At 31.8% G+C, this 21930-nt stretch overlaps 2 protein-coding genes across 4 annotated transcripts; both read left to right on the top strand.

The window, feature by feature from the left end:
- Positions 1–3904: 3904 nt before the first annotated feature.
- On the top strand, positions 3905–9616 carry LOC107959603 (BTB/POZ domain-containing protein At2g13690). The gene is made up of 2 exons (XM_016895688.2): positions 3905–4826; positions 8414–9616. Exons 1-2 carry the CDS (start codon positions 4110–4112, stop codon positions 9350–9352), a joined length of 1656 nt encoding a protein of 551 aa, XP_016751177.2. The 5' UTR covers positions 3905–4109; the 3' UTR covers positions 9353–9616.
- A 2102-nt stretch (positions 9617–11718) lies between these two features.
- LOC107959604 (uncharacterized WD repeat-containing protein C17D11.16) lies at positions 11719–18059 on the top strand. Of its 3 annotated transcripts, none has more exons than XM_016895689.2 (18): positions 11719–11947; positions 12139–12188; positions 12302–12454; positions 13071–13276; positions 13479–13558; positions 13635–13730; positions 14234–14357; positions 14604–14662; positions 14763–14831; positions 15748–15815; positions 15910–16006; positions 16659–16733; positions 16871–16969; positions 17063–17206; positions 17297–17326; positions 17421–17483; positions 17568–17645; positions 17726–18059. In XM_016895689.2, the coding sequence occupies exons 3-18, from the start codon at positions 12336–12338 to the stop codon at positions 17804–17806; spliced, it is 1488 nt and encodes a 495-aa protein (XP_016751178.2). In that variant the 5' UTR covers positions 11719–11947; positions 12139–12188; positions 12302–12335; the 3' UTR covers positions 17807–18059. The 3 variants fall into 3 exon arrangements, with proteins under 3 accessions (XP_016751178.2, XP_016751179.2, XP_016751180.2); XM_016895690.2 differs by having other exon boundaries at positions 12139–12204; XM_016895691.2 differs by lacking the exon at positions 12139–12188 and having other exon boundaries at positions 11727–11947.
- Positions 18060–21930: the final 3871 nt, after the last annotated feature.

The following is a 21930-nucleotide window of genomic DNA, read 5'->3' as shown; positions in this document are numbered from 1 at the left end:
CTTCGTTGTCATACCATCGAACTAGAAATTAATTATGGAACTATTGGTATGGTTTTCCACCTACTGGGTCTCCAATACTTCATTCTTACCTATAAATCCCTAATTATGCTCACTTTTAAGCACAACCTCAAAGCAACAAACTTGTTTAAGGCAACAACTTAAAGACATCGATTCTTACCCATTTCAACCTCAGGCCGTAGTTTTTAACCCAATTTTAACATGGTGGTTGTTAATGTTGAAAAACGGAAAAGTCAAATCTCTTTAAGTTTTCATGTTTTTCCCCCCTTAAATGGTTTAGGGTACACTTCACTAGTAGTCACCAAACTATTAGTAATTTTCTTTTTTTGTCAGCTAATTATGAAAAGTTATAAAATAGTCACCCAATTATTTAATTTTGTCTTTTTTTTTCACCAGTTGGCTAATGATGGTAGCTTTTAAAATTGACATAATAACAAATTTAATCCTCAATATTTGTACATTGTGTCAATTTAGTCTTAATTTTAGAAAATCTAATCTTCATCATTTACACATTAAAAAAAAACTTTTAAGTATGTTTGGTTGGAAAGAAAAGTGAGAAGAAAGAAAATAGGAGAGATAATCATTTTTCATTCTAATGTATAAAAATCAATCATTCCAAATTGGAACGGTGAGAGGGGAGAAAATGAGAGAGAGATGTATATTGGTTCAAAATTACCTATTTTTTCAAATATTTTATTTTTTTCCTTTCTTTTTTGAAAAAAAATATTTTCATTCCATGGTCCATCTTTTCTAACAAGCACACCTATGGAAAGAAAATTTATGTTTTCAATCCTTCTAGATTTCTACCCTTTCAATTTTCCCTCATTCCAATTTTCTTTCCATTCTATCAAGCAAAGCCTTATTGCTTCCTCCAACTTAAAAATAAAAGACTTACAAATAAGTGTTAGGTGTAATAATAAAATACATTGACTCTTAAAGGAAGGACTCGAATTCAAATTTTGAATATGGTATTATTAGAAAAGATAGTCCCAGACCTCGGATTAATCTCTATGAATACAAACATTAGAAATACACTAATTCTACCAAAAAAAAAATAAACCTTGTTAAATTCAGATTAGTTTGTTAAAAAAACAAAGTACTTGATGCAAGAAATTCTTATTCTATACTTGTACCACAAATTTCTAAACTTGACACTTTTAAAAATTCATTTATTAATTTATTGATTCTCTTTTCTTTTTCTTTGTAATAAAATAACAGGTATCTCTACATTTGCATTGCAGGGAAGGAAAGGATAATAATTTATACACTTTTTGTTATCTCTCTCTCCCTCTCCCTCTCCCTCTCCCTCTCCCTCTCCCTCTCCCTCTCTCTCTCTCTCTCTCTCTCTCTCTACCTTTTGGAAAATATTTGAGGAAGTTTAAGGGGAAAAAAGGATATTTAATCATTTAAAATAATGTGGTAAAAATTAATTTAAATAAAATGAATCCTTGGATCATTCGGAGAGTAGAATTAAGTCGCAAATTACTTAGCTAAATAAACCTTAACAGGAAAAGACAACTTGCAGATGTTTGAATTCCTTCCGTGATGGTTTACACTTTTATTGAAATGGATAAGTCTCAAGATAATTCTTCTTTTTAGAATGTTGAACGTGATTAGTTAGATATTATCTTATTGTTACAAAAAATAATAATAATAAACCTTTGGTTTTTGTTCAGTTTAAACACAAAAATGTGAGATATATGAATTGGTTTATTTTAGGGTAAACTACAAAAATAATCACTTTTCTTTACCTTATATTACATTGTAGTCACTTATGTTTGAAATGTTACATTTTAGTCACTTACGTTATCGTTTTGTTACGAAATGGTCACTCTACCGTTAAACTTCGTTACCTCCTTAATGACGGTCCTACGTGACAGTTCAAATAAGTTTTAAATACTAACTTAAATGTCTTACGTGGTAGCCCAAATTAAATTTATTTAATTAAAAACCTATATCCATCCCAACAACTGGACATTCAAGTTGTCATTTAAAACTTATTTGGACTATCACATAGAACTGTTATTAGGAAGGTAACGGAATTTAACGGTAGAGTGACCACTTTGTAATAAAACGATAACGTAAGTATACGATAATGTAAGTGACTAAAATATAATATTTCAAATATAAATGACTAAAATGAAATTTGAAACCAACAAAAACGAATATTTTTATAATTTACTTGTTTATTCTAAGTCAGAATTAAATCGCAAATACAACACATGTTGATACCTTTCTCTCACTACCACATTACCCCAAAGCAAAGCAACAAAAAAAGGCAATTAATTGAACAGCAGCCCATCACAGATTCCAGCTCAATAAACCATCAAAAACGAAATAAAATAAAATATATGAAAAAATAATAATGATTTATTTAGTTCTCTAATTTTATGAAAATAATTATTTTAGTTTTTTATTTAATTTTGCATATTTTTTATAATTAATTTTATATTATTTATTAAATCACCCTAAAATAAATGAGAAAGTTAACATCTGTTAAAAATATTAAAATAGTATTTTTATATTTTTTTAATAACTTTATGGCATTCACATAATTCATATATATGTTACGTCAATAAAATTATATGACTATAATTTTTTCATTCATTTTGAAATGATTTGTTAATAGCATAAATTTAAGGACTAAAGAAGATAAAAAAATTAAATAAAAAGTTAAAATAACTTTTATAAAATTAAAGGGTAAAATAAAATTATTATGCCAAAATACTATTTGTGTTACTTTCAAGGTTTGGTTGACATTAGATAAAGTGTTGGATCCTAATTGAAAAAGAAAATGTATAAATTTATAAAAAGAGAATCATTATGGTCAAATTTTATAATCAATCCTTCTACTTTATTTATTTTGTGAAGTTGATTCATGTGTTTCACTTTATTAATTATAATCCTTGTACTTTAGTGGATAGAAGTAAGTATTGTATAAAAGAAATTTAAAAACTATATTATTTGTTACCTAATTAAAAATTTGAAAGATATAATCACGGGAGTTAGGTGAGATGACGAGAGTCTTTCCTACCTTAACTAGTGGTTGAGGGTTCAATCATCGGATATAGAATAGTTTTAAAACTCGTGGACAGCATCTACCCCTTAATGAGCCTACAGAACGCGAATGATGAGTTTCTGGGCTCGCCCTGATAAATACCTTGATTTTTTTTAAAAGATTAAGTAAGAATCACAGATACCTTAATCTCAAAATTATATTATAAACATAAAATTTTTAATGTACAATGATGTTTCCTTCCTGTGCTTTGTTGCTTTCTCCGAAACCTGTTTTTTCCTTAAGAAAAAAAAAAGGGGCAAGTTAAGGTCATAATGGAGATTAAAAACGACAGCTTACTGAAGTGAATAATTTTTAATTCTGATAGATAGTCGAATCAGTTAAATTATTATTATTTTATTTGGTTAGTCTGATTTTAATTAAATAAATTATTAAAAATATTTAAAAATGAAAATTTTAATTTAATAAATTGATACCAAATTGCGAGTCAACGGATTCTCTTCAATTTCTTCATATTGGTGTATACGGTCTTATTTCAATAACTATGCTGAGGGGTTAGGCTCAAACATTGGGAAGATTGGGGGACTTATTTGACATTGTTTTTTCTCTAAAAAGTCTCTCCTTTTTTTCTCCAAGGAAGTGAATTTTTCCACGAATTTGTCTCTTCTTTTTTTGTCGTTGCTATTGGACTCAGCTCATTAAATTTGTACTCGATTATAATTTATTTTATGAAGAATGAAAAATAAAAGGATTAAATTTTTGAAAACAAAAATATGGGAACTAAATTACAAAGATATGAAGAGTAAAGGGACCTATAACAAAAATTAACCTGGGCTTAAAGTGTAAAAGGTTAAGGAAGGTTTTCGGCGTTGTAGTTCGTAGTAAATAAAGAACATCATTCCCAAGAAAATTGAAAGGAAACAAAATTATATATAAAACCAAAACCAGCTATTTCTTTCATTCCTCCATCTTAATAAAACTCTGTGAGAAACATGTTCTTCATTCTCAACTCGCCTCCTGACTCTTCATTCTCCTAACTCGGTTCTCTGACTCAGTTTCTACCATTGTTTTCATCATGGATGGTCACACTCGTCGGAGACACGGCTCTCGCCACCGATCATGGTGTTGCACCTTCAACGCACCTCCGCCGAGTCCTGAAAACCCACATTTGTCTCAGCATTACCGTACCAATAACAACAACTGCAAAACCAAACTCGGGCCGCAAAAGCCTGACTCGCTCTCTAAACTCACTACCTCCATCTCTGTTCCCAACTCTCCCCAGAGTTCCAAATCCGAGTTATCTCTCGTGGGTCGGATGGACCCGCGTCGAATCCTTTCACCCGGACGAGTCTCGCCTATAGACCACACTGATTCCCTCGAAGAAGATCGCCACTCTTCACACGCAACCCCGTCTGCCGCTGCCGTTGATTCCTTGCCCAGATCGCGATCGCGGAGTTTTCGGGCCAAAATAGAGAGTCCGGATACTCATTCGAGTCTGGATCCTAGCCGGGTCGAAGGAGAGATAGGAGGAGCGTACGATGTGAGGTTGAATTTGAAACGGAAAAATGGTGGGGTTATGGTGCTGGAGCTCAGCTCGTCGGTTTTGGCTTCGAATTCAGAAGTTTTTGCGGGTTTGATTGCAGGTTCAGCGGGGAAGAAAATGTATAGAATAGAAGTTCCTGAGGTGGAAAATTTAGGGGTTTTTAAAGAAACCATTGAACTTATGTTTGAAGAAGATATAGCCAAGAGGCTCGTCAAAATTGGGGTTAATAGAGCCATTGACATTCTTGAGGTAACCCTTCTTTTATTTTCTCCTTATCCTCTTATACTGGAATATTTAGTATGTTTTTTGTGTTGTGTAGATGTTTTAAGAAAAATTTGTTCCAAAAAGGGATACTTTAAAAATAACAATAAACTTAGGGAGTGTTCCTAATAAAGACTAACAGAGTGTTACACACTTTCCCTTGGAAAATCATGAGTTCTTGTTAAAATCTAATTTTTTTTTATTTTTCATTTTAATATTTAAAATTTAAAGATTGATATATGAAAGTTAGATTTTTTTATCATATAGAAAATCATAGTATATGATATTTTCTGCTGGAAACCAATAATTAGGAAGTTCTTAGTTTGATTAGAAGCATATGTTGAGCGTTGTTTCATGCTCTAATCTAACAAAACGAGGAGTTTTAAACCAAAAGCCGGTCTCTGATGTTCTAAGAACTTTCTCAAGATTTTTGGGACTGCGAAGCTGATTTAGGAGAACTGGTTATTGTTGTCAAGTTTCTTCTTTTCCTTTTTCCTTTCAAATCGTTCTCTAATGCTTAACTAACATGAATATCAGATACTGCAGAAATTAGCAGAAGTTTTTTTTTTTTTTTAAATAGTATAACTTTGATTGCATTATTAGTATCTCCCACCCTCAGAAGTGTAAACATGCTAAAAAGGAATTATTTGTGTTTAGTAAATGTAATCTAGTGGAAAATTTGGAGTCTTCTCGTTGGGGGGGGGGGGGGGCAAACGTTTTTAAATGCCTTTAGGGGGCAAGAGGAAAACAAACTTTGTCCTCCTACCTCTTAGTTATGTAATTCTATTTTAGTTAATCAAGAGTTTTAGTTTATCAGTTGTGTTTCTTATTTCCTACTCCTTACTTTTATTACCTTGTTTTTTCTTCCTTGCTACAATTTTCTCTATATTCTTTGTGTTTTGTCCTTATCTAAACCTTGAAACCATAATCACTGAGCATAATTGCTGAATATTGTTCTGGAAAATTCAGTTTCCCTATACAATACCCCCAAACCTGTTGAATTTATTGTTGTTCTTGAGTCTAGTAATGTTGGTTCTTAGCTCCAGAAGCCATTGTTACCGCCTCCAATTCAAGCATTATCTCATGTAGAGTTCTTGCATGACTATTATATCAAAACCTTAATTTTTTTAACCTTAGTCTGTCTAGAAGAATTACCAAGGCAGTTTAAGCTGAACCTAATATTCCTTATTTTGTCCTATGAGGTGGCCAACAGATAGTTCATACTCGAATGCCACTCCCTATTTTTCTTTTTTACATATCTGATTTCGTGATCCCCTTTTGCATTTTTGCTGCATTTTACTATTTTCCAAAATCTAAAGTGCATTTCCTAACAGTTTGATTTATACTTTACATTTTCCTTTTAAAGAAAAAATTGATTTTTTAGAGGTGATTTGCTTGATGACTCTGCTTTCATGGGAAAGACGAAAATTTGTTAGCTATTTGTGAATTCAGTGCATGGTGATCCAATGATGGTAGGAGAGGTAGCAGCTTAATAAATTTATCTAAAGTGATTCATCGATGTTGAGGTGCTTGCTTAGGCGTTAAGGTGTAGCACCTGACAACAAAAGCACCTCAATAACCATCCGGCAAGGTGCATTTGATCAGTAACATGTTTGGTGCATCTAGGTGCTTTTTCCTTTGTAAGACAGTAGGTGCAACATAGCCTATCTAATCACAGTTCTCTTTCATTTATTCTATTATTCTATTTTATAATTTTACCTTTAATAGTGAAAGAGGGGAGCAATGTCTATCTTGTCGATGTTTGAATATCCAAAATAAATTTGGGACCATAAGGAAATCATGCTGTTAGCCAACAAATGAAGAAACAATTGCATGTTGTGTTGGATAAAATTGAACCAGTCTTTAGCAGTGTTGTCAAGGAATACATCTACACATTATTAGCGTCAGACAGTAATAGGTCATCACACCTTTTCATGAAAGACGCATCTGATCAGGTATATATGCTTGGCATGTCTAGACATGATTTTTTATAAGGCAATAGCATAAAAAAGTTCGTTTGATTGAAGCTCTTTGCCTTTACTGATAAAAAAAAGGGGGATAATATTGAACTTTATTTCTCAATATTTGAGTATTCAACCACAGAAGCAAAACTGTAGAGTCATGCATATTGGTCAACAAAAAATTGCATTTTTAAGGATAAAGTAGATCGGTCTTTAGATTTATTGTCATAATTATATATCTTAAGCTTATTTTTACACAAAAACATAAAACGTATGGACGTGTATGTATTGCACCTTACTTCACTTGATCGAGTGCTTTTTTTTTTGGTGCCTACTTGACCTCAGTCAATATTAGGGTTTTAGCACCTAGAATGCACCTTGCACCCTTAATAACATTGGTCCTTAGATATATGCACACATGTAGTTGTGCCTTACTTCACTCAACAAGTGCTTTTTTGCTCTTCAAGCAATATAAAGGTTATAGTGCCTCAATTAACTGTGCCCTTGATAACATTAACTTGATATATTCTGTTAGGATTTGGTGGTTTTGTACATAATCTTTTCTGCCATATCATCTAAGCAATGGACTTGGCATGCATTTAACTTGGTTTTGAAATGGTTGCTAAGTCTATCACCTTGTCAACAATAATTATCAATAAATCGGTAAAAAGTGGGAGAAGGGAAAAAGGTTCCATCACCTACTTGCTGTTAACTAAAGAGCCTACCTCCCGTGTAGATCTATGAGAAATATGCTGCATAGGATGTTCCTATTACTTCAGAAAAGATATATGATGATGAGATTTTTATGTTAGGCCAGAGCCTGTGATAGGATAAGTTTGCTGCTCTGCTTCCCTTGTCAGGAAGGGCCTTTCCCTTGTTCGTCTTTTCTCCGTCTGTATCTCTCTCTAACCTTCTAAACCATTATGTTCTCAGATATGAAAATTAATGTGCTTTATAGTTATACTGGTTTACTGAGAGCTATTCTTGGTTAATCAGCTTGGTACCAGAGTTGGGCATGCTACTAGATTGGATTTAGAATCCATGAGGTATGTGAACTGTCCTTGGAAGAACAGAGCTACAAGATTGGATGTCAATCTAGATGGATTGCATTTCATAAGATATACTTAATGGCTAGGTTGGCTATCTAAATTATCTATAAAAAAGGGGGGAAAAAAGGAAAAAGAAGAGGAGGATGGTGACCATTTAATTTTGGGTTTTTTTCCCCTTACTAGATTGCACATTCACGTATATTCTTGTTGGCAACTGTAATGCTCTGCACAAACAACTTACTGTTGAAGAAAGCAATTATATTTGATTTTTATTTCATGGAATAAAACATACTGTTTGCATATGAAAACTTGAAATATGTTGATTTCAGTGGTTATTTCCTCTAATATACAAAACTGCAGACAATAAGAAGTTGCATCTAAAACTTGGAAGCGTAGAAATAGATGGTGAAAGATATGAAAAGTTCTCTAAAAGTTGTTACTTACCGTGGTATAAACTAATGTCAAGCACTTTGCTTGACGAATGCAATATGAACTTTCCGCCTCCTTTTCTATGTATTTCTATGTTTTTCCTTAAAATACTGAGATCATTTGAAACTACTATCAGGTATCAGCTGGCATTATGTTTCGCAGAGGTGTTTCATCTTGTTTAAAGTACCTAGAAGCTGTTCCTTGGACTGAGGAAGAAGAAGAGAAATTAAGGAGCTTGTTTACAATGTTCAAGTTTGATGAAGCAACCAGTAGAGATATATTGGCTAGATTACATTCTCAGCAGTCAACTGGTACCCTCCAAAATTTAGCCAGACACCTTGTTTCATCCATCACCACCTGCTCTGATGCCAATGCAAGAAATGAGCTGAAGTCATTGGTGAAGGGTCTCCTCTGCAAAAGCTCAGTCTATGAGAAGGAGCAACCCGACATCAACAAGGAGGATTTCTATGCTGTTTGTCAATCCTGTATGAGTGAGCTACACAACCTGTTTGAGGAGGCTTCTGATGCTATTCCCCATGAAAGAATGACCAGAAAGGAGATGGGTAAGCCTCTGATTGCACGCATCTCCAAACAGGTGGATAACATCAATTTTCTGTTGGAGATCTTGCTTGATCGACAAATGGCCGAGGAGTTTGTGGATCTGTGGGTAAATCAAGGAAATTTGCTAAAACTTCATGAAAGAGCATCTCCCATGGTTAGGTATGAGCTAAGCCGCGTTTCAGCAATTTTATTCATCGCAATGGGTACAAGAAAGCTGCACTGCTGCTCAGAGGCCAGGTCAGGGCTTCTTCAAGCATGGTTTGGGCCAATGCTATTGGATTTTGGTTGGCTGCAAAGATGCAGAAAGGGACTTGACATGAAGGCATTGGAGGAAGCAATGGGTCAGACTCTCCTTACACTTCCTTTGAAGCAACAGTATGTTCTGTTTATGGAGTGGTTCCGATGTTTCTCGAGGAATGGCAGTGAATGTCCAAATCTGAGCAAGGCCTTCCAGATTTGGTGGCGCAGATCTTTTCTTAGGGGCTCTGAAACACATGCTGTTGAATCTAGGTAACTCCAAGTAATATTCTTTTAATCTTTTGGTGCCCATTTTGTGTGTGAAATTAGCATTAGTGTAGAGCATGAAAGATTCATAAATATGTGGAAGGGATTAATAATGTGGAATCTATATGGAATTGTTGTAAGAGGAAACTTGTATCCTATATTCTGCCAAACAATCTTTATGCTCACAAGGATGCCTTTGTCAGGTAGAGTAGGAAATTAAATAGCATGTAGAATTTTATAGTTTGATCAAAGGACTAAGGTTGCTTAGGATTTATATTTGATTTTTTTGATTTCCATTTATTTTTTCCCCACCTTTTTAAACTGGTATTGGGCTGACCTTACCAATTAAAATAACTAGGATTTACTATAGTTTGTATTATGGTGATCAGTGTTTCCAAAATATTAGCACAGGGAGGTTCAAGACATGTTTGCCATCACAGATTCAGTCTCTTGCTTAATTAAATAGGGCAATGCAAATTCACTTGAATTAAACATTGTACACAAACTATCCAAGTTGTATCGGAAGTGATACCTATAATATATGCATACGGCGATATTTGAATTCAGGACCAATTAGATTAATAAAATGTTAAATTTACCACTCAATTAAAGTTTCATTTTTTATTTATTTTATACATTTTTATTTTTAATATTGTACATATTTCATGTGTTATTAAGATTAATTTATTTTAAACCATACATTTCATTGTTTATTGTATTTGTGTTTTAAATCGTTTGGTTTCTATACATATACGTGTGATAGGATTTTTAGTAATATATTAAGCGTTTAATTGAGTTGATTTCATGCAAGTAATTCAGTTGGATAATAAGTAAAATATTATCATTTTACGAAGTAAATCATATGTTTATAATAGTGTTTTTGTTATTTTATATTTTTTATATAATAAAATGAAAAATATACACAATAAATTTGAACTCAAAATACTATCATTTTCCAATATTTTTATAATACAATTTTAAATAAAATCTCTTTTTTTATAATAACTTTTTATAAATACTTATTATATAATTTTATTTTTTACCCAAACAGTGGGTATGCCATCAGTTAATAATACTAATATTAAATTGACTTAGTTTTACAAGCCAACATACCTGTTAAGCAACATTCCTATTTTACATTAATAGAGGAGGTTGAAGAAAAACAGCGTGGGGTAGCTGGAAATATAGGTGGTAATATATTAGGGGGAATATCGTCGGTAAAACCCATGTGGTGGTCTCTGAGTCCTACATCGAAGCCTTTTTGGTTTTGGTTTTTTTTTTTTATTAATTACATAAATTTGATCCATCAGAAATTTTGGCTGTTTCCGTGTATTATGGATTTTATTTTTAGTTAATCGAATCTTGTTTGTTAATAGTTTTTGAAATGTTATAGCAAATTTTAATTATTTATACAATAACAGGTTTTACATTTTATAAACAATATATTTATATTAATTACAATTATTATGATAAAAAAATATTGAAGAGTTTAATTTCATTTTTTTTAATTTGCATTAATGTTTTAATGATTATTAGAAATTTTTATTGAGAATTATCAAAATAATTTATATATTTAATTATATTTATTAATCATAATTTTTGAACAATGTTATTTTACATTAATTGCATTAGGTAAAATTAAATTATAAATTAAATATGATATAAATGCATTAATTATTATTTATAAATTGTTAAATCAATTACTATATTTCAATTATAATAAATAATTCAAATAAAAATTTAAAAAATTAATTACAATAATTAAAAAATATTATTTACAAAATTAATTAAAAATTAAACGTGTAAATTTGACGTGCAACTTATATCACATAGATTAATTTGAATAAAATTATTTGACGAACAGTTAATTGGCAGCTTTTTTTTAATTAAATAAACTACACTAGATTATGGTACATCTAACATAATGTAAATTCATATAAGAAAATTAAATGCGACTTGGTTGAAATGTTAAGTTCAAATAGTGAAGAATATCTAAAGTTAAAATCATGTAATTCTTATAATATGTATGCATTTTTTTTAAGATTTATCAAATATAAAAATGAAAAAAAAAACGATCAGCCCATGTAATGGCCTATGGTTAAGAGGTTCACCGCTTCAAGTGTTGTCTGGGTTTAAATCGTGTCGGTTGTTTTAGTTTATCCTGTTATTATAATTCCAAAAAATATAAATAAAAAACGTAAATAATATTTTTTTTTGCTTTTTAGTAATTTTAATCAGTCCAGTCCTTAATATATCTATTAAGTATTAAATATTAAAAAAAATAGTATGGTTTTCAAAAAAAAAATAGTATGATATAATTTAAACCCTAAAAACCCAACCCATAACTTAAATTCCAAAAACCCAACCCAAAAATACATTAATCCAGTAGCAACGATGAAAATTCCATCAACCCTAACCTTTGTGTTCCGTGTTGCGCGCCTCTATCACTTGCACTTCTCCCTCCCTTCTACCCTTAACTTCATTCATTCTTCATTCCTGTAGCTTCGGTTGTCAAACCACAGCAGTTGCCTCTTCCTTTTTTATCCTCCTTTCGCTCTCCCAACTGTTGGTGTCGGCTTGCTGCCAACTGCGTCAGCCATTCAAGGTATTCCCTTTTTTCATTCTTATGACTAAAGACGCTGCTGTATTTTAATTAGTTTTTAATTCGAGTTAAATGATTTTGAACAAGTTAATAGTTCGTTAAATGATTTTGAACAAGTTAATAGTTCAGTTTTCAAGAATTTAAAATCGAATAAATAGCTGCTATTCTCTAACACTGTTAGTCTGAACTTCTAGGCACAAAGAAGAACCTGTTTAAACTCCCTTTCCTCTTGATTTTTATTTCGGTAATCTGCTTAACTTGTTCGTATCGTTCCATTTATTAGCTATTGCCTATTTCTCTCTTGTTCTTAAAAATTTTATGTTCTGCTTTTTTTTTCTTTTTTTTTTATCGTTACAGACAATTTATTTAGATAAAGACGAAAGTGCGAAATATGATATCGGCAATTGCATGGGTGCCGAAAGGGGCAGCAAAGGCTGAACCAATAGTGGCCGAGTTACCTTCCAAAGAAGAAATCGAAGAGATGATCAAGTCCGGTGCCTTAGATAGAAGGTACACTTTGGCTTTGCTGCTCAACATCATAAACTGATTAAAGTATATAACACATATTCAAGCTCAAACCCTCATAATTGTTTTCATTCCTCTCTTCCCTCGACTACGTGGCTCTTCCCCCTCCCCATTTAGACCAGAGAACCAGCCTCCTTCACAATCCCTTCCTCTTTCTAGCCACTCCTCTCCTTCTTCGCTCCAGTTTCTGTTGTTGGCAACTGGCTCCTTCTTCCCATTGCCTTCCTCTTCAAGTAATATTTTACTTTCCCATTGACCAATGGTTTCCAACACTGGTAGTTGAGTGCTTAGGTGTTAGAGGCTTTGGGGTTTTGTCTTTTGTAATGGCATGAGTGTGGAAGACCAAGGGAGTAGGGGTGCTTGTGAAATAACTGAACCAGTCACAGTTATGACAGTTTGGTTATTTTTAGTTACCATACCTGAGTTGGCTGGTTTGGTTATCCTTAAGCTAATCGGTTGTATTAGTTTTTTTGAAATTTATAGGAATAAGCAAAACCAAATAAATGTTCTCCCAGCCTCTATCAATTTAGGTATTGAACGTGAGTTCACTAGCATTAAAGAATTAGCTTCATGCAGCCTTCTGATGGTCTTGTTTATACAGTGAAGATAATGGTGATAATGGAAGTGAGGATGAAGATGAAGATATGGTCGCTGAAACTGAGAAGCAAACTGGGGATGTAGCCCAAGCACTTGCTGTGGCAGATGCTCTTGGAAAAACTTCCAAGAACAAGTCAGGGACACAGCTGGAAGATCTTACAGATGGGTTGAAAGAACTTGACATGGACAATTATGATGAAGAGGATGATGGTATCTTTGCTTGGATGATCTATTGGTTTTATTTGCTTCTTCCATTTATTTTGTTGTTGTTGGAATGGAACACATGTAGTTTATCATGAAACATTTCCAAACTGTAGAGTTTAATATTAATTGTGCCAGGCAATGCCTTGCCATGTGTGCTTTTTTTTTTTTTAATGTATCTAATGAAGCATCTAACCATTCTTGCTGTCAGGTATTGAGTTATTTAGCAAGGGGCTTGGTGACCTTTACTACCCAAGCAATGAAATGGATCCATTTTTGAAGGATCAGGATGTAAGAATGAGAACTTCCCTATTTTTTGACATCCTTTTTATACCTTCTTCAGCTTCTGATGCTAGACAATTTTTAGGATGATGATTCAGAAGAGGTTGAGGACATGACTATTAGACCCATGGATTCTGTTATAGTTTGTGCACGCACTGAAGATGATGTTAGCCATCTTGAGGTATATTGGATCTCTTTCTCTCTCTCTTTACATATATATCATAGTTGCTCGGACTTGGCAAAAATAAGGAAAAATCCCTGTTGACACGACAGGACCCTTGATAGGATCTGGGATCTGTGTCTAACATAGCTAAAATCTTTGGACTCATCTTCATCCTTTGATTTGCTCCCCAAAGTTAACTAGAGATCTCTAGACCAGTTTTACCCTTGTGTGTAAGGGGGGAGAAAGGTGAGAAAACATTGGAATTCCAAAGAGAAAAAAACTAGAAAGCAATGTGCCAAGAAAAAGCTATGCCAAGAAAAACATTGGAATTCCAGTCAATTTTCATTAAATAAGTAATTAATTAAGTTCAATGTGATTGATGAGTCAGACATCTAGACACAAACCAGCATCTGACACCTATGCTGGAGTCTGAGCAACATAGATATTATATAAGTCAATCATTCGCAAAAAGCTCAGACACAAAACATGCTAGGCATTCATTGTGCTCTATTATTGTACAGGTTTGGATATATGAGGATTTGGATGAAGGTGATTCAAACATGTATGTTCACCATGATGTTATCATTTCAGCATTTCCCCTTTGTACTGCATGGCTTGACTGTCCAATTAGAGGGGGAGAAAAAGGTTAGACATTTCTGTTTTTGTGGGTATTGAAGTTGTGTGTTTAGACATGCAATTCCAAGTACTTAAATTCAGGCATGTTTTGTTCAACTATAAACCCCAATTTCCTGCTGCTTTAGCTTAAGTGAACATGGTTGCATGTTGGTATATATATTTTGAAATCTTAGAAATAGTAATCATTCACCTATATGTTGCCATGTTTAATAGTTGCTGATTCATTTGCTTCCGCTTGTCCTTTTCTTGTTGTAGGGAATTTTGTGGCAGTTGGTTCAATGGAGCCATCAATAGAAATATGGGACCTTGACATTGTATGTTATTGCAAATGTTAGTCTTACTTAGCTTATAGGTAATAGTGTAGCCGAATGATGAATTTATTCAAAATCCCTTATCATATTTCACTTTTCTCAGATCGATGAAGTACAACCATGTTTAGTATTAGGTGGCACTGTGGAGAAGAAGACAAAGAAAGGAAAGAAGGTTTGCGACTGAATTCCTTCCTGATTTATTGCCTTTAAAACTTTATCAGCTTTGCCTTCTGTCAAAACTTCAAAAGTTTAGTGGAAATACACATGTACACTCACACATATTGGTTTTGATTGTGAATTATACTTTTTGCTCCTGGATTTCTGAATGGACGTTTGAGTTGACTGCAGTGAATATGACAAAGAATTATTTACTATTATTGTATGCAATTCAAATGATTATTTACTATTATTGATTTTGTCATATGGTCCTCATAATATGACTGCATTCCGGCAGTCTTTCCCTTTATGACACTTTTGACAAACACCACTTTAGGTGTCTAAATGAATTTCATCATGTAATAGAGCAGAGAGTAGTTAAAAGAAGGTGAGGTGGTTGTGCTATAGGGGTGTGCTTGTGAATGAATGTTTTTGGATAGAGCTTGGTTAAAGCTTTCAATTACTGTAGAATCAAGGATATGGCACTGTTATCATGAACTAATAAGCTTTTTACCCTCTTCCATGCCCTTTTTCCTTTATGATCTCCAATTTTCAATCCTAAGCTTAGAGAATTGACATCATATTATCCATCCTGACTTAGTTATGAGGGTGTCCTAAACAAAATAATCTCAGTGCTGTGATGGTGGTACGGTTTAAGACCTTGTTACTTTGTCATAAAACTTGGTGTGGGTCCTTTCCTTCTTTATTTGTTGTTGAGCTTGTTTGCTGGTCTATTTGGTTTTGATGATGGAGTTTGACTTGAAATAAAATGGTATTTATGCTATATATATGGCTTCTGATGTGATAGGGAATTAAGTTTTTTTTTTCTCCTTTTCTATCTGAAATCTATTAAATTACACCAGTTGGCTAATATTTTATTCGAGAAAAGCAACTTATTATTTATTTCACTCATTTGCCTTGCTTTGCATTAGAAACCAAAATACAAGGATGGCAGTCATATTGGTGCTGTTCTTGGTCTAGCTTGGAACAAGGAATACAGGTAATTTTGATCTTTCATTTTTCTCCTGTTCTTGCTCTAAAAGGAAACTTATAATGAAATTACTTCTTACACTTTACTTTTTTTTTTCTTAAAGGAATATCCTCGCTAGTGCAAGTGCTGACAAACAAGTTAAGATTTGGGATGTTGCTGCTGGAAAATGCAACATAACAATGGAACATCATGAAGGCAAGGTAAGAATTGAGCTTTGGTAGCACCATAGAAATCGTCTTCCAATTATATTTGGATTAGGCATTGAAAGAAAACAAATATCATTTTGCACGTTGTAATGCATATGTCCTATGTATTGTTTCAATCTAGCTTTCATCTCCAGAGCTTCTTTTAGTGGCATGTTGCATAGATATTGCCTATGCAACTGTTAGATGAAAATTTATGAATATAAAACAATTGAATGAATATTATCTATAAACAAGGTTCGGTCAAGCTAATTCTGGGTTATATTTGACAAATCACCAGTCTTTTCCTGTCACCAACTTTTCTTTTGCTATAACAAGCATTGATATGGAAAAAGCATTGATATGGAGCAATTCCCATGCATGATACCTGCTGATTTCATCTTTTTTATAAAGCATTAATGGATGTTAAATCAAAAGATGTTTTGAACTGCACCAATTGGGTAGCTGTGAAGTTTGCTTATTCTTTGTGGTTGTGCGTGCATTATTTGTTCTTCATTATTTAGATTGTTGTAAAATATTATATGGAAATCTCCACTGTAATTTTGACTTCTATACAATTTCAGTTGTAACTTGTAACTACTTAATTGATATTGAATGTTGCTATCAATTGTTGGTCTAAATTGAAAATTCTTCTTTGTGTACTCTGTAGGTTCAAGCAGTTGCATGGAATCATCATGTGCCACAAGTTCTTCTTAGTGGATCGTTTGATTGTTCAGTTGTGATGGTAATTGAACTATTCATTTGCATAAAATTTGTGCATGCTTTCAGCTATTGCCGAAGTAATTTGTGTTCAGTTTTTCTCCTTTAATTGCTTTCAAGGTAGTCAGACTTAATCACTTTTACCATGGTTATATTTTGCAGAAAGATGGAAGAGTGCCCACTCATTCCGGTTTTAAGTGGTCGGTGACTGCTGAGGTTGAATGTTTGGCATGGGATCCGCACACTGAGTACTCGTTTGTGGTTCGTGCTTTGTGCTTCAGCCTTTTACTTGGGGCTACATGAAGGCTATGTTTGATAATTGGATGCTTATTGAAATATTTAAGTTTTGATCAGGTGAGTCTTGAAGATGGTACAATCAGAGGATATGATATTCGAGCTGCCAAGTCTGATCCTTCTTCCGAGTCAAAACCAAGTTTCACACTCCACGCTCACGACAAAGCTGCTTGCACCCTTTCATATAATCCGGCAGCACCAAATGTATGAACCTATCTCTCCTCCACTCATTCCTTGGTCAGGTTATAATCACATATTTCCGGTGCATGACTTTTCTTTTTATTTTTCTAACAGCTTCTTGCAACTGGTTCCATGGATAAAATGGTAAATAACGGTTTTCTTTTAGCACTTTTGATATATTGTGGAAAGTTATAAATAATGTTTATGTGGTTTCATTGGTCGATCTTCATTTGCGTAGGTAAAACTTTGGGATTTGTCAAACAATCAACCTTCATGTGTGGCGTCCAAGAATCCTAAAGCTGTAAGTGTGATTTATAGGAAAACATACATGTGGGGTTTTTATTATAACTGCAATATCTCAAAACTTTGTTGTGGATGTTATTAGGGAGCTGTCTTCTCCATTTCCTTCTCACAAGATAATCCCTTTTGTCTGGCTATTGGAGGCTCAAAGGGAAAACTAGGAGTGAGTGGAAAAATCTTTAAATATTATGTTCTACTATTACCGAAATTCGGTAAAAACATTAATCATTTACAATCATGCAGGTTTGGGATACATTAACCGAGATAACCGTGTCCGGAAAGTTCGGGAACTACAGCCAACAGCCGAACAGACCGAAAGCTTAACTCGAAAGGTGAAAGTTTGTATTGTTTCTTTGAGAGTTGGTATTTATAACGAGGATGAGTTTGATTTTCCTAGTTTTGAGATCATGTTTATATTTAGTGAAAATTTTCTACTTGGTGATTTTAATGATGCAAAGGTGAAATGGTGAGAAAATATAGAGGAAATGAATGTGTTGGTTTGAAGTAGAAAGGATCTGCAATTGCTTTCAATTTTGTTGTTTCATATCCAATTAATTTATGAAAGATATCAATTAAACCTTGAGGTTCAAATTTCATTATCTTTATATATAAATTGCTGCTTGCTTGATAAATAATAATAAAAGTTGATTATATATTATTTCTTTGTTTCTAACAACACTTTAATATTCTTAATTGCTATTTATTTTTGGCTTAATTCACTAATTGACTCTTCAACTATACTTGCTTTTTCACTCTTATTCATTTTTTTTCCTAACAAAGGCATGACGTGGGATTGTTAACTAATATATATATATATCTTTATCTAGATATGTAAAAAAATTCAGAAAAAAAATATATTAATAAAATTGAAAATTATGAAAGTGCGAAATTCATTAATTTCATCAATTATTGGGTAATTTGTGATCTTCATAGTGGTTTTCTAGATATTTGTTCTTCAACTGCAAATTTAAAATTAAAATGTTCAAGTTTACAAAATTTACCAAAATTTCAATTAAAAAAATCCCCTATATGAACCCAAATTTATTTACAGCAATTTAAGAATTTTAGTGTACAAAGTCAATTTTTTTTTTCTAAAAGAACATCAGTATGATACGTTCAAACAAATTTTGACACAAGTAAGCGAAAGAGCCTCAAAAATTGGAGAGACCCTTCAACAAGAGGAACAAATAAATGATGAACAAGTCCAATAAATCATCTTTCTATTTATGGCTAAGCTCTAAATATTTTCCTCCATAATGAGAGATGATTAGCAGAGGCAATGGTGATGATGCAATGTTCAATAACATCTACCAATCTTTATTCATCTTTTTGCTGCTATAGGGATTAGATTAGGGAGGCCGGCATGTGGTAGATATGAGTTTTAGGTTAGGTTTTTTAATAATACAATTTGTTTTTTATTTGATAAATTTATTTTATTAATTAAATAATCAAATAATTAGATTGGGTGAATTTTTTTTAACCTTATAATAATAGACTGATTCTGTAAATATCAAATTAGGCCAAAAAAAAATTAAATATCGAAATAGGAAAACAAATATGTTTGTGAAGTCGTAAATTAAATTTTCATTTAAATTTTCAAATAAATACTTAAAAAGTATAGATTATATGTCTTTAAAACTACTTTAAGGTGCTTAATTTTATTTTTTGTCAATTTATCATTTGATGCGGCGATGAATGATTTATTTAATCATTTTTTAAATAATCTTATTATAGATTTTGATTATATCCGCTCTTTTTGACACAATGCTTAAAATTACTTATAGTTCCTCCTCAACTCTTATATAGTAGGATAATATGTTTTAATACACTTATACTCACGTCCTCATCGAGTTAAAAATCAATCGGCTTATTTTACCCATTATTATTATCTAAATCGAAACTGTATTAAACTAAAATCTGTCTTAATTCTAATTAATAATAAATAAGTTGCTTTAATTTCAAGTATGATTATTTGTATAATATTAAAAGATGATTAGAAGGCGAATAATGTAAAGATAGTGATGAGGTATGAATAATGATGTCATCCTCAAAGATTTAGGCCCACAATACTGAATGCAGACCTAAGAAGATAACGTGGTTCCGATACAGCTCCTTTGCCCCTCCCTCTTTATAAAACATATTGTTTCAGAAAGTGGGTCCAAAATATTTGTACCACATGTTTGTTAAAAAGGGGTAATGTAATGTATAATCAAAGCCACCATCGTTGCACATGTCATTGGAATTTCTCTTGCCCTACTCCTTCCAAAGGATTATGCAACACATTCCATATTTACTCTACAAAATCCATACTTCACCATATTCAATTAAGTGGTAATTATTATTGTTTCATATTTCAATTTTAAGTCCTTTGTGGGTTGTCTTGGTCAAGGGTGAATGTTCAATCAGATCGAGTCGAATCGAATGAAAAAAAATTCGAGTTAATTGAGTTGATAAGTTCTATTTTATCATCCTAACTCGATTCGATCAAATCATTAGAAATTATTTAAGTTCAATTAAAAAATTAAGCATGTCAAATTAAAATTTTGTTATAGTATAACTAATTTCATGTTAGAGCACATTTAAAAAAAAAAGATACGTTATTATGATAAATTTGAATTATTAATTAACTTATTTAGGTCTCAAAAATTATTATTTTAACTTTCTTTATATATTCTTTAAAAAAAATTAAAATATTTAAAGATTATAAATGTTGGAATTTTTATAAATATTTTGAATTTTTAAAAAATGTTTTGAATTCTTTTTTGTATTTTTTGTTGTGAGAGAGACCAATTTGCTCTTTTTCAAAATTGATAGGGACAAAAGAGGTATTTATACCAATCTGTTATTCGAATTGTAAAATTCAACTCTACTCCTACTTGAAACTCAAATTACTTATTTGAGTTGCTCGAATAACTCAATTTAATTAATTCACAGTTCGAAATTTTTTTCGATGTTCTTGAATCAAATCGAATTGAATTTTACTTACCCCTACTCTTAATTAATTAGTTTGCTAGTTAAGTTATTTATTCAGTTTAATTAGTTTAATTATTTACTAAACTATTTAGTTCAATGAAATGATTGAATATATTGTAACTGGTATCATATATATATATATATATTAAAACCTTATATCTATAACATGAAAAAAATGTGTAGGAAAATTATATTTTATAAATATGGTACCAAAAAGGGAGAACCCATAAACTAAAGTATGTCAATATGTAAGAAAATAATTAGGGGTCAAAGATTAAGTTGTAAGATATTAATTAAATACAAAATTATGTAATAATTTCAATATGTAAATTATATATATAATTTTATAATATAATTAACTAGTTTTATTTAGTTTTATTTATTAAATTTTATTCTTTATTAAAATATATACATTGTTTTCGTCAATCTGCATTCAATGTCACTTAATTATTAATAAGTTTACATTTTGATTACTCAATTTCAATATAAGATAGCATGAGTTCGAGTACTCTAAAACGCATTGTTCTCATATTTATAGGTTGGGGAAGGACTATGGATAATTCTAGGTATTATATCAAAAAGAACAAATATGATCAGTAATTAGAACCTATAATAAAATTATTTAAAAAGTGATAATTCTTATATATAATATATTTATAATAAAGATTATCATAATTAATGACTGGAAAATTGAAACACGCAAAACATCATATAAAACATCAGTCAACTCCAGGGGCGAAACCAGGAGGGCTAGCAGCGGTCCTAGGCCCCCTAAAATAGAAAATTTTTCATTTAGATCTTTTGAAGTTTTTAAAAATTTAAATTAGTAAAGATAAAATTGCACTTTGGCCCCTAAAAATGATAAAGATTTGATTTAATTCTTTAAAAATTATAAAAATAGAGGCTATTAAAATGGTGAAATAGAGGCTATAAAAATATAGGTCCGAAAAATGATATTAAGCAAAAAACCAAGGCTCATTTAGAAAATGGGTCTGGGCTCAGATAAGGCTTTTTGGCCTGAGCCTGACCCGAATATGTAAAAAAAAAATTGTTGTTTTTCTTGCTATTTTTTCCTTTTTAACACTATTTTGCTACCATTTCACAAATATGTTGTTACTATTTTATTTTTATTATTTAGATATTGTATAACTCTTACTATATTGTTATTTAAGTATACATATTTTTTAATTTATTTTTCATGTATTATATATTTTTAAAAAATAAATATAAAAAAATCAATATGGATAGACCGGGTCGGGCTCGGGTTTTAGCATTTTTATTCAGGCCAAGCTTCGATCAAATTTTAGTCCCATTTTTCGGGTTAGGTTTAGCTCAGCCCATGGATACCTCTATTACCAACCCTGTGTTGCCCCGTCTTTATATGAACCTAACTCAAAACCAAAATTTAAACTCAATCCAACCCAACCCACGAAAATTAACTCAATTAACATTCTCAAAATTATATCTCATTTTCA

The sequence above is a fragment of the Gossypium hirsutum genome, chromosome A05, assembly GCF_007990345.1.
Source record: "Gossypium hirsutum isolate 1008001.06 chromosome A05, Gossypium_hirsutum_v2.1, whole genome shotgun sequence".
Classification (NCBI taxonomy): Eukaryota; Viridiplantae; Streptophyta; class Magnoliopsida; order Malvales; family Malvaceae; genus Gossypium; species Gossypium hirsutum.
The sequence above is the reverse complement of the archived record's forward strand: the minus strand, read 5'-3'. Positions and strand labels throughout refer to the sequence as shown.

What these genes read in the sequence shown, in the direction of transcription:
- LOC107959603 (XM_016895688.2), top strand. Translation starts at nt 4,110, where the DNA reads ATGGATGGTCACACTCGTCGGAGACACGGCTCTCGCCACCGATCATGG. An exon ending in GAGCCATTGACATTCTTGAG is followed by an intron (nt 4,827 to 8,413) that starts GTAACCCTTCTT and finishes AACTACTATCAG; the next exon opens with GTATCAGCTGGCATTATGTT.
- LOC107959604 (XM_016895689.2), top strand. Translation starts at nt 12,336, where the DNA reads ATGATATCGGCAATTGCATGGGTGCCGAAAGGGGCAGCAAAGGCTGAA. An exon ending in ACACTGAGTACTCGTTTGTG is followed by an intron (nt 16,970 to 17,062) that starts GTTCGTGCTTTG and finishes AGTTTTGATCAG; the next exon opens with GTGAGTCTTGAAGATGGTAC. An exon ending in GCTCAAAGGGAAAACTAGGA is followed by an intron (nt 17,646 to 17,725) that starts GTGAGTGGAAAA and finishes ACAATCATGCAG; the next exon opens with GTTTGGGATACATTAACCGA.